General features: G+C 35.5%; 2 protein-coding genes across 2 annotated transcripts; one reads left to right on the top strand and one right to left on the bottom strand.

Moving 5' to 3' along the window:
- Positions 1 to 1563: 1563 nt before the first annotated feature.
- Positions 1564 to 13500, bottom strand: LOC306910376 (BOLA class I histocompatibility antigen, alpha chain BL3-6). The gene is made up of 8 exons (XM_079484910.1): positions 13265 to 13500; positions 11996 to 12256; positions 4226 to 4504; positions 3673 to 3966; positions 3207 to 3317; positions 2904 to 2921; positions 2631 to 2681; positions 1564 to 2549 (listed from the first exon to the last, which is right to left on the bottom strand). The coding sequence occupies exons 1-7, from the start codon at positions 13311 to 13313 to the stop codon at positions 2635 to 2637; spliced, it is 1059 nt and encodes a 352-aa protein (XP_079341036.1). The 5' UTR covers positions 13314 to 13500; the 3' UTR covers positions 1564 to 2549; positions 2631 to 2634.
- Positions 13501 to 14380: 880 nt separating this feature from the next.
- tapbp.1 (TAP binding protein (tapasin), tandem duplicate 1) lies at positions 14381 to 18103 on the top strand. Its single transcript, XM_079484907.1, has 9 exons — positions 14381 to 14496; positions 14583 to 14806; positions 15043 to 15237; positions 15456 to 15704; positions 15973 to 16332; positions 16439 to 16762; positions 17013 to 17114; positions 17341 to 17369; positions 17488 to 18103. Exons 2-9 carry the CDS (start codon positions 14722 to 14724, stop codon positions 17497 to 17499), a joined length of 1356 nt encoding a protein of 451 aa, XP_079341033.1. The 5' UTR covers positions 14381 to 14496; positions 14583 to 14721; the 3' UTR covers positions 17500 to 18103.
- Positions 18104 to 18400: the final 297 nt, after the last annotated feature.

Genomic DNA, 18400 nt, shown 5'->3' with positions numbered 1-18400 from the left:
TCGCTACACAGGCCTTAGCCTTACTTATCTGCCTATATTTCCGCATAACCTGCTTAGCTTTGCATTTTCTGCCGGGCAGCTTTTGATAATATAAATTATTTCTTTTAGAACAGTGTATAATGTATATTTATATTCTGGAAGACAAATTTAGATTTGAACAACACTATTTGTCATTTAGATCTGTTTTGAATATTTGGTAGTAATTTGTAATTACTATCTATTTTGGAAAATGCTTGCAAACTAATTTAGCATCCATTATATGCCACATGTAGGCCACATATGTTCTTAAAAAACTTAAATTATGCAATATGTCCAATATAAAAATAGTTGTTATCGCAGAATACACGACCCATTCAAATTTTTTTTAATTTAATACACTAATAGCCTTTACAATCAAATTAAACAAATTGATTATTTAATTTGATAAATATACAACAGAATATTAATATAAATGTTTATTAATATAGATAAATATAACGTAAATTGTTTTTTATAGCCACTAGCTAGACTGATAAGCAAACACAGACAGGAAGCTATAGCTTCGGGTCAAGTGTGTGCGTCTGATGAAACCATCTATAGTCAAAAACCTTTTTCCACTACAAAAGTGCCTTTTGGGAAACAGATAGCTTCTTTAGAAATTTTATCTTGGAAATTATTTATCAGTTTTTTTAGGAGTATACCTAATTTCTGTACAGTATATACCATTTCGCCACCTTGGAATTATAAGGTTGTCTGACATTTTTGTCAAAATTTAATGATTCACATATTCATATTCTAAATAAGTTCTTATGTGATTTTTTTCTTCAGGTTTTGGGCCTTTTTAAGAAAATAAAAAGGTTTTACCTACAAAGTTAAATGGAATCCAAAAACTTTTAAGCTTATTTTCCCAAAACTGCTTAGAATGTAGATAGAACCTTATAATTCCAAGCTGAAGTTTAAAGTGCATTTATTATTTACATGTCTTTTATCAGTATATGTGTTTTCTGGAATAAAAAACACTTCTTTGCATTGCCTCCACAATGTGTTAAACAATTGAACTATAGGAACAGATAATGTGTTTTTGTCAGACAGTGGGGCTCATCCGGAATGTAAATACTGGATCTCTCACTCCCAAAGCATCATAGACCAATGAGCGGATATGTAGCCTTTACTGTTAAGCAGAAAGTCTGTGTACCTTATTTACCCCTAAAGAGTACACTTATTTTGTTTTAAGGTGTTAAGCAGACGGTATCCTGTGTGAAAACCTGCTGTTGTTTGAGTGACAGGCGAAGATTACAGATTTTGTAGTTTTCTTTTGCGCATAAGCCTAGGTTCTGGAATAAGGAATTAGAAACATTTAAAGAATATCCATGATGACTAAATACAAACTATGCTTAATGAAAAGAGCTGTAATGACACTGATGTATCTCATCGTACATATGTTTAACCTATAAATCAAGTAAAAGTTGATGTCACACTCTTGTCATATATTTGTTATTGGGGTCAAGACTTTTGTATTAGTTCTGCTACATTTGGCAAAGACAAAGGTTTGAACTGATATTTACAAAAACTGACATGCACCACTTACATTTTGTGTGACAGTTTATTTAAAGGAAAAATGGAAGTCAATCTTGGAGAAAGGATAAACTTAACATTACATAATGTTTAATTTATTATGAATAACCCAAAAAATGAATTTTTACTGTTTCAAAGTAATGTACAACTAGAATTTCATAAGCATTAATTACCATTATATTCCTTTCATTGTTTATTCTTAACCTCATCTCTAAAGTAAAAACGAAAGAATTAAACAAACAGATGAACACCATAAATCATTATATACATTTACAAAGAGTGAGATTATTAATTACCCAATTTCAATAATGCAACTTTAACTTTAAAAGGATACTACATGATATATAAAAGCAGACAATTTTCTTCTGTCATCCACCACCAATTCTGTTATTTCTATCTATTCAAGACATCTCTATACCACAGGAACATTAAAAGAACAATAAAATGAATTGTATTATTTTGTAATGAATGCAATATATGAGTTTTTAGACAATGACAATTACCACATCTTAATAATAATAACGAAAAGAAACAAAGGCTATTTTTCTACATGTTGCCCTAGTCAAATGTTATCAGAGGTTGCTCTTCCATAGCTCTGGGTTGTCGTTGTGTTTTATATTTTTAACCTAGTATTATTATCCTTTGTTTAGGAGAAATAAGACAGGATTGAATAAAATCATTAATGTACAATTAATTTAGAAATTGTTTAGATATAATAATCTGGAATTGGATCAATTGAGGTCATATTGATGTCTTTAATGATTTAGATTTTTTTATTTGCAGACTTGTTCAATCTGAACTCAGGTTGGGACATTTGTTAGATTTGTACCTTTTTTCTGAGTAGAAATATAAAAGAGAACTGTTATGACAGGATGTTTGTGTATGTTTATGTGTATGTGTATTTAGTTGAGTGACAGATGTTGAAACGTGACTGCAAGATGATCGTCATGAAGTGATGAGGAAGGTTTAATTCCCTCACAGTCATCTTGTGTCTCCTAAAATTGAAAAAAAAAAGATTTTATTTTGTGCAGTTGTTTAATATGACATTTTTCATTGAGTATCAATTACACACTTACATTTTTAGGCCTGTGCTCCCTGACTTGAGTTATTAGAACCACCATCAGAGGCTATAAAATAAAAGTTAACAAAAACTATATTACAGCTGGCACCAATTCTAACACCATTTTTAAGTGAAATATTGGCATAAACTCATTTAAAAGACAGCATAACTGAAATATCTTTTTTATAAATCCTTTTTATATCATATTTAGGTGTCCCTTAATTCAGATACAGTTCAGACAACTTCATTAATGTCTATTAACTTCAAATACATAATATTAAGCACTTACTGTTGGCTTGAACAAAGCCTGAAATACAGAAATCAGAAATACAGATTAACGTTCAGTCATTCAGGAAATGTATAAAATATTAACTTATGTTGTTATCTATAAGGGCCCAATTATAAGGCACAATATTATATTACAAAATAAATAAATAAATGATTGAAACAATTAGTCATATTTAGCATCATTAATTAATTTCTCTCTACACATCTGATAGTGAACTGTGACATTAGACTAGACACGTTTTTTTAATAAAAAGTTAAACATGGAGATATGTTTTTAGACATCAATTATTAAAGCAGTTCTCACCTGGCCCTGGCTTCCCCTTCTTCTGATACACAATATACCCAATAACTGCAATGACAACCAGCAAGGCTAAACCAGCAACAACACCGACAATGATGCCAATGGGAAATCCTCCTGTTAGGTAAAGAAATTACAAACGATTACTCGATTTGCATTTGGATTTTTGGGCCCAACAAATTCTTACCCAATGGCAGTTTGGCAAAGTTAAAGCTGTTATTTCAGTTATATCTTGTAATAAAGCAACTAATAACAATATTTCCCAAACATAAAAAATTATCATCATCAATGGTACAATTATTATTAGTATTATTACTACATGATTTAATATTTCAGCAATATTACAAAAGCGCTAATGAACTGAATGTAAGTTAATGTGGCTGTGACAGACACAGCAGTTTCTATGAAGGCAGCAAGTGAAGCAGAATATTTTTAGCTTTATGATCCACTCATACTTTATAATCACGATTACCATTATTAGATTTAACATCCTTCTCTGTCAGAATTGTGTTGATGGTTTTGCCCTGGTGTTCCACCACACAGCTGTACTGGTTCTGCTTCCACTCATCAGGACGTGTTTTGAGAGTGCTGGTTTTCTGAAAGGTTCCATCTTCATTAGGAACGAGTTCACCAATATCAACATCCTCATAATGGTCTTGTCCATTTTTCAGCCAGCTGATTTTTACACCACTGGGGTAGAAACCTGTTGCATGACACGAGACTGGAGAAGAGGAATCCTTCTGCAACAGAGACACCTGAGGAGAGACTGAAGAGAACAGCTGACAGTGAGACATTACATGAATCATTTACTCAAACAATAATCCACTGTTTGTAATGCTACATATGTAAATATCTCTTTATCAAACACGTTTAACCACTGCATGGCAAATTACATGAAAATATCAAGATAACAAATATAGATATATTAATGTTACAGAATATTTTAAGTTTAATTTCGTGATTATAATAAAGAAAAAGTCTAAGGAAACATCTACAGATCTAATGCTGGATATAAAGGATTGTACCTGTTTTCTTTAGGCTGTTCCCTGCAAACTGCACATACTTCTTCAGCCACTCAATGCATAAAGTACCCAAGTATTGCCTTCTACCCTCAATAAAACCTTTGTTATCGTTCCACTTCTGTACGGTGGGGACGCCCTGCTGCACTGGAGAAATAAACCTCATCTCCTTGAAATCCAGAGAAAGAAAGTCCTCTCCATCATATCCATACGCTTTAAACGCATTTGTTTCTGCAGTCTCATCATTCCACTCACAGCCGTACATTTGCTGGAATGTGTGCACACCTGAAGATAAAAACATTTGAATGTGTATGTACCAATTATCACTTATCAGTGTGATCTGATAACATTTTGATGAATCTGATTTTACAAGACATTTTACAAAAATAAAGCTTAAACATTTGAAAACATCACAAAACATTGTAACAGAAAACAGTAGCACAAAATACATTTGTGAAAGAAACGATGGGTTCTGTTGCCCTGTCATGATGCAGACAGCATAGCTGTTGTGTATATCAGAATAAAGGAAAATTAACAGGGTTGAAATGATCATATTTTATGATAAATTAATTGAACTGAAGTGAACACTTGATGCTTTTCTGTACGGACATGTGATGCTACCTCAGATTTTGTCCAGATCACTTAGAATGCAGCATGGTTATGCTGTCTATCTATTGAAACATTCTTCATGTCTGGAGCGTGTCTATGTTGCCTTAAAACACTGTTTATGTAGGGAGCTCACTGGGTTTGGAACAGAGTCTCGCTGTTCTGTTGCGTCTCCCTGTTGAGTTTTGTAGTGTTGTGTCTTAACTTTTTTCTTCAAATAAAAGACCTAAAAGACTTTTGAAGTGTTCAGATCACATTTTTACACACTTTTACTCACAAACATTACTCTTATGTAGTTGAATCTGGTGGTTTGAGCTTCATATATTATCAGGGTTATGTATAGAAATATTGTTGTTCTTTAAAACGTAACTGTACGAGGGGATGTTAGATCAGCTCGAGTGCTTTCAGGCTAAATGTTCATAATTGTTGAATCAGATATGTGAGATCAATGTCATGTGCTCTGCACGTATGAAACATATCTTCACTCTCTAGTCCTATCATCTCTCTGTCGACAGCTCACATCAAAGGCGCTTCATACTGTGAAAATACTTAAATAGAAACACACGGTGTAAGTTGTGTTATTAAGGCTGTTCTATGATGCGTGTTTGTTCAGGTGTTCTGGTTTGACCTCTTTAGTCTCTGTGAGGATGTTGTCTGCAGACCGCTCACAGTTTCTGTTTCTCTGTGTGTGTTTCTGTGTTCAGATTATCTATAGATACAGTACGTGGTGTCTGGAGACTGGATGTGAATAAAATAATCCTCTGCAGACACGCATCTGTGTTTCTACACAACTGTTAAAAATGCCAGTGTCAGTCTATGTGTGATTTCATCAGTGTGTTTCTTGAGTCTGTGATGATGATGAATGTCTATTAAATTACAGGTCTTTTGGGCAAAGCTGTAAGGACACCTGAAAACCATACTTAAGGAAAAGTACAGTTACAATTTCCAAAACAACTTGAGTAAAATCTTCGAGTATCTGATTTGAACAGCACTTTAGTTTTTTACTCATACTGAATATAGACTCAAAGCAGCACTATACTCCTCAACACTTAAGAGACATGTCAGTGAAAAACAAGAAACAGTTGATTCGTGAGGAGAACAATCGCATTTATTTTCTCAAATCGTAATAAGACTGAAAACCTCAAAATTGTAACAAATCATGGTCGACACCATACGTCTATTACAAACACCCGACTCTCATTTAAGCTCAAGTGCTCATAAGTAAACCAAAGTCCTTCAGCAGGGTCTCTTCAATATAACGGATAAAACAATTATTTTAAGTAAACTTAATAAGTCAATGCCTTTTTGCACTGGACAGCTGGTTTAGGCCTCATCGCCAGCTGCAGTCATGTCCTCATTTCACATATAAACCGCCAGCAAATGTCAACTACCTGATACAGCACTCGTATTCACATAAAGTAGCCATGTTGACAAGTTTTAGTAAGTTACGGCAAAATCCATAAGATTTAGTACCTTCAGTATAATAATTCTTCTGTATCAAAAGTCTATTTGTGCAAAAAAAGATCGATGCCATGCTAAATGTTTTGTCATTACAAATGTAGTGGAGTAAAGAGAACACTGTTCAAACATTTAGTCAAGTAAAAGTTGCTAATATCTTTAATACTCAGTACAACTACAAAGTAGCCAAAAAGATACGTAAGTGCAAAAAACTAATTACATTTACTCTAATAATTTACACCACTGCTTTTGGACTGATCACATTCATGAGGATCAGTAAAGACATTTCATCTGAGTCTTTGAAAGGACACAAACTTAGAAAATAGTCTGGATGTTTGATGAATTTGTGTTTGGTTTACGCTGTTTGTTCACAACTCTATTCGACACTTATCTTCTACGGTTTGAATCATAAAGACTTCACAGCTTTACTCTGTCCGCACCTCAACTGCTTCATTATTCTCATGTGTGAATAAACTTGACTTAGGCTACTTAAATGTTCGATATGATTCTGATCACAGTTTTCATATGTTATTAACAAGCATGTTACTGTTCGCTCTCAACCGCATCGATTTCTATACAAAGATCCAAGCGTTTTAAAAATAAATTTATTTATTTAATTTATTTATGCTTTTCTTATATGTAGTCTTGACAACTGCAATAGTTTTTAAATGCTGTTCAATCCTGCTGAAGTATTTTTTAGTTTTGTGCTTTTTTCTTGTCATTAATATTTTTCAGTTTGAACCATTTGAGGGTTTTGTTTCCAGTTCTGTTTGCATTGGACTTTCTTTTTATAATGAAAAATGTTTTTTAATCCACTGTCCGCACTCGTGTTCATCCTGCCTCAAATCCCTGACCCTACGCATGTAAATGTTTATGTATTTGAAGTTGAGAATTTTACGCTATTATTAAAGTATGCAGGTTATATTCATCGTCATAACAGTAGTAAACACATATCAGACATGACACCTGAATATATATTTCACATCTGCTCATTCTGAAATGTAAATTTAGATATGTTACCCTTCCTATGAAAACCCAGCTAAAATCATTTTTTGTGATGCTTCTCTGTATAGGACATACATGACTGTTTTCTGTATGGGACACACGCTTCTCTGTTTAGGACACACGTGATGTTGCCTCAGACTTTGGCCAACCGAAAGCCCTTAGAAGACAGCATAATTCTGCTATCTACACTTGGAAACAGCCTTCACGTCGGAAATATATCTATGTTATCTTAAAATGCTGTTTAAGTAGGGCGTTCACTAGATTTTGGACCAGAGCTACTGCTGTATTTTGTCTCGCTGTGTTGTGTTGTGTAGTTGTCTGTTGTGTCTCACTGTCCACTTTTGTAATGTTGTCTCAAACATGTTTTCTTCCTCAAATAAAAGGCTTTTTTAGACGTTTTGGGGTAGTTTCCCAGACAGGGATTAGATTAAACTAACACCTGGGATTAGTTAAATCAGGACATTTAAGTAGTTTTTACAAACACGCCTTACAGAAAACATTCCATTGAGACAAAACAATGACATTGACGTATTTGAAAATGTGTGCGAGCTGTTTTCAGTTTAGCTCTAACATTTCTATTTGTCTAAGACTAGTTTTAAACCAAAGCTTTCAGATCACAGGCTTAACTTTCCTCTGTCTCATGAAGTTGAATCTGGTGGTTTGAGCGTCACATGTTCTCGTCATCATGTTTAGCGATGTTATCTAAAACTTCACCGCACAAGTGCCTTCAGACTGAATTATTGATTATTGTTGAATCAAATGTTTAAGAGACACACTTGAAGCTTCAAAGAACCGTTGTGTAGTCCTCTATGACCTCAGGGTTTAAAGTCATCTGCTCTAAGCATAAAGTATCTCTTCATTCTCTCTAGTCCTCTCATCTCCGTGTGGACAGCTAACACCACTGCTGTGTTCATAAAGACCCAAAAATACTTCATACTGTGTAAATGCTTTAATGCAGAAGTTCACAATGGGGGATCCGCCATCCACAGCTAGGGGGTCTGCGAAATAATGTGTGATCCCAACTAGCATAATGAGTGCCTGAAAGCACACGGTCTAATTTTGAGCGACGGCAAGAGAAGTGAAAATGTCCATTGAATTATAGAATTGGAGGTTTTTACTAAAATAAGTCCATTGAGCCCTCGTCTAGCGCTCCAAATAGTAATTTAATATCTAAAATGATTTTTATTTGTACGTTTTCTGAGAGGCGTACCTTCCTAAATCTTTCCTAACACAAAGGATGAGTTAAAATATGAACCTTTTTATCAGCAAACACTCGAGATGGAGTGGATTACACGCTGTCTGGAGAAAAAAAATGTTAAATAAAAGAATCCATTGCAGTCATACATTTGTGTTTCTACAGCTCTGTTAGAAATGTCCGTGTCTGTCTGTGCGTGACTTCGTGTGTTTCTTGATCCTGTGTTGTGCAAAGTGAACGATGATGAATGCGGTTTAATTCTGAGCGTTTGTGCTGATAATAGTGAGGATCGCAGGAAGACATGTCATCTTTAAAATCAGGACACGCACTTTGAAAACACTCTCGGTTTTGAAGAGTCTGTGTTTGGTTTATGCCATTTGTTAACATTTGTATTGTACACTTTTCTTCAACGATTCCATTCATAACACGCGGCAGCTCGAACGTCACAGCTTTACTCTGCTCGCACCTCACCTGCTTCATTATTCTCATGTGAGAATTAACCCGACGGATAAATATGATTCTGATCGCAGTTTTAAGGACGTATTAACAAGCACCGTTTCGCCTCTACCGCATCAACTTCTATACACAAATCTAAGGTATACGAAGAAAAATAAGCCGTGTCATTTATTTATGCATTTTTTATATGTAGACTTGCCTTCTGCAATAGTGTTTTGACTAGTATACTACAGACCTCTATTTAAAAATGTAGGTTTAAAATGCAGCTGCAGGAATGCTGCTTCACACTAAAGTAAGATATGACTTCATTTCCTCCAGTGCTCACATCTCTTCACGGGTGACATGTTTCCGAGTTCAAGATGCTCTTGTTTAAATGTCTTAATGGTGTTTTCCTCTAAAACCTCTGCAGTATGTTTACTAATAAACTCCAGATCCGATCATCCTGGTTGTATCTAAAACACGACTAAATAGTGTCCAGTCTGCCTTTAGTATAGTCACGAGCTGTGTTATTTATATTGTGATGTCCTCGCTGGTGACACAACAGCAAACAGGGCGACCAGTGAGTGTAATGGTTTTACTGGGCGGGGTCGCTTTGCTTTATGGTCACCAGGGGGCGCTGCCGAAACTCACAAAGCCTGTGGTGTTCAAGCAAATGTTAATACACATATTTACTGTACGCGATCTATCAGCTTACATAAAGGCACGTGTGTGTGGTATCTAAATAAACACTTTGAAATAATAACTTGTAGTTGACATCAAATACTCGCTATATATGAAATCAAACGAGGCGAATATTCAATTCGCGTAGATGTTAAATAGGACGTCGTTTCTAACGCAGCATCGCTGTACATACTCGGATACCAAAAGCATAGTATGCGACAAATCCTGACAGCAAATGTCTTTATGATACAATAAATATTGAATTATATACCACAACGAAATATAACAGCGAACTCAAGATGACAGCTTTAATGTCCGCTAGGGGAACCCGTTCATCCCTCAACTGAACTTCACTCCCAGACCTAATACAGTTACGGACGAGATGAATATATTAAACCAAACTTGTCACTAAACACAACGAGGAATGAAAGAACGAATGCATGTAAACACAAATATAAAGAACACACACGTGTGCGCGCACGCAATCTACGGCTTTAAAACGGGCGATCAGCTGAGCGACAACAAACTAAACGACGCGCTTCTTCAGGGCGGGTCTTAAACAGAAGCTGTCAATCATGAGCCTCCAAACAGAAAAACATCATGACCGACTGCTAAGCCTTTTCGAAAGCAGCTCTTCGTGGAAGCTTTAAGGAAACAGAACCAGGATTCAGAGTCTGTGAACTCCTCATGAATCCCACTGAAGAGTCAGTCGAGCTGAGATTTATTCAGACAGAAGTGAGATGAAGTCTCGTCTGAGCTCCGTACTGAAGATTATCTGCTGTGAGAGTCTCTACTGTCTGTATATTGAGATCTAATATGATACTCCAGCCTGTGGGATCACTACTAATACACATCTACATGGGCCAACATCCTCTGGTTACGGTTGCTCACGGCACACGATTTATGTTTTAACATGTTTGGTCTCATTCGACGGCTTCCATGTCAACATAAGTGCATACAATCGACAGAAGGGATATGTTGGATGTGCCTCCCGCAGTGAGGATGGTTCTGAGGTCAATTCTGTTTCCTATCTGATCTTTTGGTGTTTGTGTAACAGTGCTTTGATGGTGGGTATAAGTGGGCAACGGATGCAGTTGATCGATGAGATGCTTTAATCTCAGCTCTCATGCACACGGGCGTAAAGCTCCATCATTCTGGAGGTGTGTGCTCACTTTATTAATCTGTCTTTTTTATTCTACTCTTGTTTTGTTGTTAACTTGTTCTGATGATAAATCACCTTCGACAGGTTTAAAGGTTTTGGGAATCTTTCTTTTGAACACTGACAGTATTGGATGTTAAAGTAATGTAACATTAGTGTCTCTTAATAATCACAACAGTGAAAACTATTCATGTTTAGATCCTTGCGTATCATAACTGTAAACCTCTGAGATAGAAGTTTCTCTCCCTGATAAAACATTTTATCATTGCTCACATTAATGTTATCTGAACATTTCAGGTAAATCCTACAGCTTCACACTTTGATGGAGTCAAATAAATAATTCAGTTTAAGCATGTCATCCGTGTGAACCGCTTTGTGATCTGTCGTTGGTTCTAAATAGGTGAACTAAAACAACACACTGATTTATAATAAAGAACTGTATCGTGCATGACTAACTTTTGAAATGACCGCACTGCCATAATAGCATGCCAACCATTGTATTTAATAAATAGGCTGTTGATAGATTTTAATGATAATACAGTATTTAGTTGCAGCTTTTATATGTGAAGTCTCTCTATTTTTACGTCCTCAGCTGTCACTGTTGTCTTCCTGGTTGTTGTTTGTATAGTTTGTTTGGACCAGATCGTGACAGCACTACATTGTGTGTTATGAGGTTTGGGTTCTAAACATTTTGTGCCTTCAGTAAAAATAATAACCCAATTATTGTTTAATGCACCTCACCTGCCCTTTGTCATAACGTCTTGTTTTCTCCTCTATTTAGTGTTCATGTGTGTGATGTCTATGCTGGTCTGTTGTCTGATGTTTGGAATCTACTGTACGGTTATTGTTGTGTTCTCTGTCAATCCTGATGAAGTCTTGTCAAATTTAAGTGTTTTGTTCTTGTCATTGTTATTTTCTTGTTTTACCATCTTGTGAACTTTTGTTCACAATTGTTTATTTTATCTGCTGTATGTGCTTGGATTTATGCCACAAATCCCTCAAAGCAAGTACATGTTTGAAGTATCTGAAGTTGTTAATTTGACCTTTTATTAATGTGTAAGAGTTATAACATTATGTTGATGTATGCAAACAAACAAAACAACAAAAAGAAAGTCAGCTAAAAACTATTGAATATTCATTAGCATGTTTGCCCAAATCAGTTAAAATGTCTAAAAGACTAAATTCTCTTTAAACCGTGTTATACGTATGTGTGTAGGTGCATTTAATAGCAACTTACCTGATGACTGGTTGAATCGTTCTTTTACAACCTGGATGTTGTTCTTAAAACTCTGATGTGTACCAATCATGTTCTGAGTCTCTCTGTTCCAGTAATCTGCTCCTTCATTCTGTCTGATCCACTCTGTTTTTGGCACAGCTTTCATTTGGTTGCTGTCAAAGTAATAAAACTGCCCATTGTCAACCAGACCAACTGAAGTGAACTCTGGGAAGTTAATGTCTCCAGACACACCAGTGTAAAAGTACTGCAGAGAATGTCTGGCTGTGAACAGATTACAAACAGGGACTGAATTTGATTATGCATCACTTTAAGATCTCACTTAATACAAAGACAAATGTATATGTAAAATATATTTGATGTTACAAATTTTGTTTGTAGAATAGTAAATTATAAAATCATTATTATATTCATTTATAAATATATTTAAAATCATTAAATATATTATTAACAACTGTTTGTTATTTTAGTTGAAAAAACAAGGTTCAATTTGATAACCTTGTATTGCCATCTTGTGGCCATACAGATAGCCAAAGATTCAAACAAAATACTTCTTTAAAGTCATGGATTGATATTACTTAAATTTGTCTATTTCCTCATTTGTAATACTTTGTAAAACATTAGAAATATATTTATGTAGCCTATATTGCGTTAATTTAATTTCAGTAATAGTAGGCCTACTACAACTCCACAATGTAGTGTTTGAGCCTTTCATCGGTAACTGGGCAGTGTAAGCTCACTCAGTTTAGAAATGAAACTGCATCATTCACTAGATATAGCTCTACGAAACTCAAACCAATAACAGTCACTATTATATTATATTGAGTAAATTAATGATATGATGTAGGCCTATTACATGCTGATACAGACTATCCTGTTAAGAAGTATACATGTAATTTATTATTTTGGGCAACTATTTTTTGAGTAAAAATTTAAAAATGTCAGGATAAAATGATAACCTAATTTATAGATTTATGATAGGCTATGTCTAGTCATAAAAATATTTTAAAAAGATGCCTTGTCAGCGCGCATAACCCTGTGCTTAGTGCGCCGACATATAGCGCCAGTAAACTAAGCTCACTGCGACCCAAGTTCGATTCAAATCCTTTGCTGAAGCCGATCCCCCCCATCTCCACCCAACGTTTTCCCATTAAATTAGTGTCAATAATGCATAACGAAATCTTGACTCGCTGCAAGCTCTTCATTAAAGGCTGTTTCTGTAAATAAAACAATTTATCATAACATAAATCATAAACTGAAATAATTCCTTACCAGCATATGCAAGATGAACTCCAAGGATCAACAAAGCTACGCACCGCATGGTTACCGTTTTTGCTGACAAACAGCAGAATAAAAATATTGTTCTACTACCGAAGTAACTTGTTTATTCGTTATAAGCACCAAAACTATCTGACGTCGCACTGCTCTGGTGAACTAACTGCTGAATCGCACTGCTCTGGTGAACTAACTGCTGAGCGATCCTCTAAATAGGCTTCATTTCAGCCAATAGATATTTTGGAGATGTTACACGTCACAAGTTACCATGAGGGCTTTCTTGAACTGGGTTAATCACCGAAAGTGCAATCAAAATAGGATATATAAATTAAATTAAATTGTTGCACATTAAAGCCAGTTGTTCTCAAATGAGTTAAGACCCAAATTTTACATTTGACACAAAGTGGAGACACAACCATATATATTTATTATACACAATTAAACAAAAGTATATTAAAATCAAACATTATATTAACATTACATATTGGCATGACACATAACTGTTAATGTTTCATGCTCTAAACAGCCAATAATTGTAAATTATTCTCCCAACCCATAGTTAATCAAAAGAGTTCCAAGTTTGTAATATGAGCTGTTTTATTTTGTGCACTTTCCTAAATTAAAAATGTTCTCTATGACCTTTTTTCCAACTATCTGTCCTTTTAATTCCAAAGACTTAATTAAAATAATAATGGTTTGATAAGAAGATAAAAGTGCGCGTGTGTGTGGCCATGTAGCATGAGTTACACTAATGGTATTACTGTGTATAGGGATGCACCGATATGTAAATTTGACGATAACAATAACTGATAACTCTTTAACATTGGAAGTTGATAACTGATTTACTGGAAGATAGTCCTATACATTTTCTAAACAATAATCATTTTTCTGAGACAGAAACAAAAGGCAAAAGGTGGACAACTGCTTTTATTTATAAACATTTACTGCAGAAAACAAAGTAACAATTAGTTATCTTTAGTTCTCTCAAATCAACATAATATTATTTGAAAAAAATGCAATTACATAACACATACAACTGGTTTGAGTATCCACTGTTACCCTATCGAGAAATATAATGAGTTGATATATTTGCATTCTATTCTGAGAAACCACGTGTCAAACTGGATTAGGACTGGTGCCTCGGAGCGCCACCTAGTGCAGACAACAGTGAAGACTAATACATGGTTAAAATACACGTAGTGGAAAGTCCGTTGTGTTGTGGTTTTGGTGTATGTATAGGCAGTAAGGATTTTTTTTATGATGTTACGTTAACAGCTTGTAACTACTGTACTGTTGTTACTTTTTCAAATGGCAGGAATATGACCTATTTGGGCCAATGATCGTAGGAAACAATGAGCAGCTGTTTGCGCATGCGTCAGCGGCACTATCGTTGAAAATGAAACCAAAACAGTGGAGATTAATGCACCGAACAACATGGTAACATGTAAAGAGGCATGATTTCAACCAAGAAAGGAAAAATGTCCGAGTTTTCGACCATCTATAAGTTGTCTATCATCGCGTTTACATTGTTTTCTGGTGGTAAGTTTTGTTGCATTTAAACCAGACGCCTCACACTGCAATAAAATACACAACGCAATACATTTATAACAGCAATTTTGAATTGTTTGACTGTGTCGCGTTCTGTCTCGTTTATGGTTTTACGATTAAAATGTTGCCGTTAAACATGCATTCAAGAGATGGTCCAGAAACGAATACAGAAATGTTCATGAATACTTTTATTTAGTTAAAACAACTTTCGTAATTTGTCTTTGCAGTTTCTGGTTCTGGATGTCCGGTTCTGGAGTGTTGGTTTGTACAGGAGAAGCCGGGTCACAGAGGGGGATTCACGGCACCAATGGATCAAGAGAAATCTTTAATGTTCATCACAACTGAAGCTTACAATGAAGAAACATTATCTGAGCTTCATCCTCCAGCAGATATAAACCCATCCAGAGTTTACTATGTTACTGGTCAGTATCAATGTACCTTTGACATTTGCATTAATTTGTGGATTTTAAGAATTCAGCTTTCAACTCAAAGAGGATGTTCACAGTGGTCATAGTACATCTATATACTACGTTTATTCATATTTTATTCAGAGTGACTTACAATGAGAAACCATGTAACATTTGTCACTATTTTGTCCAAAACATGCTTTTCATTTAATTCATGAACTGTCGTTCTTTAGATCCAGCTGGCACGTTTTGTAGTTCAGCCCTGAACCCACCCAAAGGTTCTGTGAATAAACCCAAATGTGAGATAAACCCCTTCATGCCTCACGCCTCTATGGTCAGATGGACAGCTGCTTTGACTGACTCCGCCCAGAGTCCCATATACCTGCAAGGTGATTGGTTCTCAGTGGCAGCACAGGGACTTGATGAGCAGCTGACTTTGTCCAATATTATGAGAGCGCCATCAGCTTCAAAAGAGCCAAAAGGTAAAGAGCCTAGCTCCTGGGATTTTCGCAGAAAAATAGAAAATGTGTTTTCTGAATTAAATCACATGATTGTAAAGTTCATTTGTAGATTTGTTTTAGTAGAGACTTGACTGACATTAGACTGTTCTTAGAAGAAAACTACTGTGATATCTCATGGGCTACAGAAATCTTGATCAAGAGTTGCATGAAAAGAGGGAGACAGGAATTTATGCCAGATTTATCCCTTTTAATTCTTCCCTCACTTGTATTTCCTGTTTTCTTCTTAAAGTGATTCTCAGTGTGTCCAGTAAAACTCCAGTGGTCCGCTCTAGACTCGGGGAGCAGGTTCTTTTGGACTGTGGGTTCTGGATTGACCCATCATCTCCACTGCATGGGTCTGGTTTCTCTATCGAGTGGCGTTATCAGTTCCGGGGTGAAGGACGTCTGGTCATTGCCTATGATGGCAAGAACGATCGGTTTGCTGAGACATCAGAGACAGGAGCTGATATTGACGTCACAGCTCTCTATGACACTGGAAATGCATCTCTGGTTTTACAGGAGGCTCAAGTGAGACACTCTGGTACTTATATCTGCACAGTTTATCTTCCTCACCTATTGGCACAGGTAGCTGTGGACCTGGAGATCGTCGGTAAGTTGTCTGCAAAAATATTTACACTGCAGTCTACATGTATTATATGGAATTTAAACACATAAAAGTTTAACCACTGTGTTTTTCTGTTTCTTTGTCTTTCTAGAGCCCCCATCTCTCTCCATCTACCCTTCTCCTCTTCCTCTGCTTGTACCTGGTCAGGTGGTGGTGGCTCAGTGTGAGGCGTCTGGTTTTGCTCCTCACACTCTGGAGCTGGGCTGGGAGTTCACTGGGGTCGATGGGAAGTCACAGTCTCTGGGTCAGGGGAGTGTGACGGGTCACAGACAGGCTTCTGATGGCACATTCAGTCAGAGCACCCGCCTGGAGCTGGACTCAGGGAAGCTGAAGCTCGGTCGTGGTGGTGAGGTCACCTGTGTAGCCAAACATGAGGGAGAAACGAGGAGAGCTAGTGCAACACTTAATTTGATTGGTAAGTTATATTGTAATGTTATTAAAAGAGTATTCATGCTTTTTCTTAGAAATAATAATGCATATTAAATATATGTTTATAGATACATAATCTATATATCTAACTATATATTTATTATAATAACATTTTGTAACTTAATTCTGTAAATTATATACATTTATTTCATTTTTCATTTTTGCATTATTGCATTTAAAGAGTATTTATGCTAGTCAGTCCTGGATGTTGTGTTTTTTTATCGTGTTGATATCAGGTGTTAGTGCTCCCTCTATTGAAGACTCCATGGCGATGGTCGCTGTTGCTCTTGTGCTTTATGGAGTCATAAAGGTTCTTTACTGGACATTTAGCTCTGCTGGTGAGTTTGTTCAGCGGATTTTAATTGAAATAAAACGTAGTACATTTATTAACATACATTAATATATCTTGCCTCATCTTAAAAACATCCATCATCTTCAATGCCTCCCCTCCAACTAGAATATGAATATTTTGCACATGATTCCATGAAATGTATTTGTCACAATATGTGTACACAGGAATATAAACTGTTTTAGTTTTTAACTATTTTATTTGTTTTTATTTAGACTCCAGTGACACTGATTTAAAAGATAAGGTACATAACATCGTTTTCAATACTATAAACCCTAATGTCAAACATGTCAAATATACATAATGAAGCTTTTAGACTAACGTAAAAAATCTAATCTGTCTTTATTCTATGTGTTTCCTAGAAGGAGAAATAAACCTGGACACGGAGGTGGTATTTTCTGTACCGTCACTCTGGAGCTCCTGTTTTTCAGAAATCTTCCTAAAATCTTCACAGTCTGCTTTAAAACTGAAAAGAAACTGTAAATAATTCCCAGAATAGATTGTATTTATTGTATTTACATCTTGGCTAAACATTTTTAATGCAACTAACGTTACTAGGCCTCCAATTTGTCCCAATACAAATCTGATTAAATCTGGGACTTTATATACATAAATAAAAATCCAATATTTAAAGTAAAGTTGCTTATCAAAATTCTAAATATGGGTTATAATTAGCTGTATAAAAACAAAAATAAATGTATTGTTGTCCATGTTTTGTTACATTCAAATATTGCATAAATGCTTTAATAAATTTATTTAGTTTCTCAAAGGGATATTAGATCACTGCAGGGGTTGTTTTCAATATTTTATTGTGAGACTAAGCTATTGTTTGGCTTTTATCGATTAACAGAGGACATTAATGCTGATGTAAACGTGATGAAAGGTTGAAAAGAGAATTAAAAGACACTGTCACAGATATAAGCGTGCACCTGTCTGCTTATTCGACATCATGCAGGTCCTATAAGAGATCAAGATGCATTATATTTAGGAAAAATAAACCATACAGTGCATATAAATCAAGATACAATACAAGGACCTATATAACGTTTTCTTAACGTCTTTAGGCAACTATTACAGACGCCCAGACGTCACAAAACAGCTTCAATGCTCTTTTAGTTTTGTTTTCAATGAAACAAAACACAAAAGTCAAATTTGCCAACACGACTAGTTTACAATGGCATCACTTAAAGTGAAAATAAATGTTGATCAGCAGTTGAGGTCTCCTGACCCCTACGCGGCGCTGACGCGCTTCCAAAGAAGCTGCGTGAAACACAA

Source organism: Barbatula barbatula (assembly GCF_947034865.1).
Source record: "Barbatula barbatula genome assembly, chromosome: 21".
NCBI classification, from domain to species: domain Eukaryota; kingdom Metazoa; phylum Chordata; class Actinopteri; order Cypriniformes; family Nemacheilidae; genus Barbatula; species Barbatula barbatula.
The sequence above is the reverse complement of the archived record's forward strand: the minus strand, read 5'-3'. Positions and strand labels throughout refer to the sequence as shown.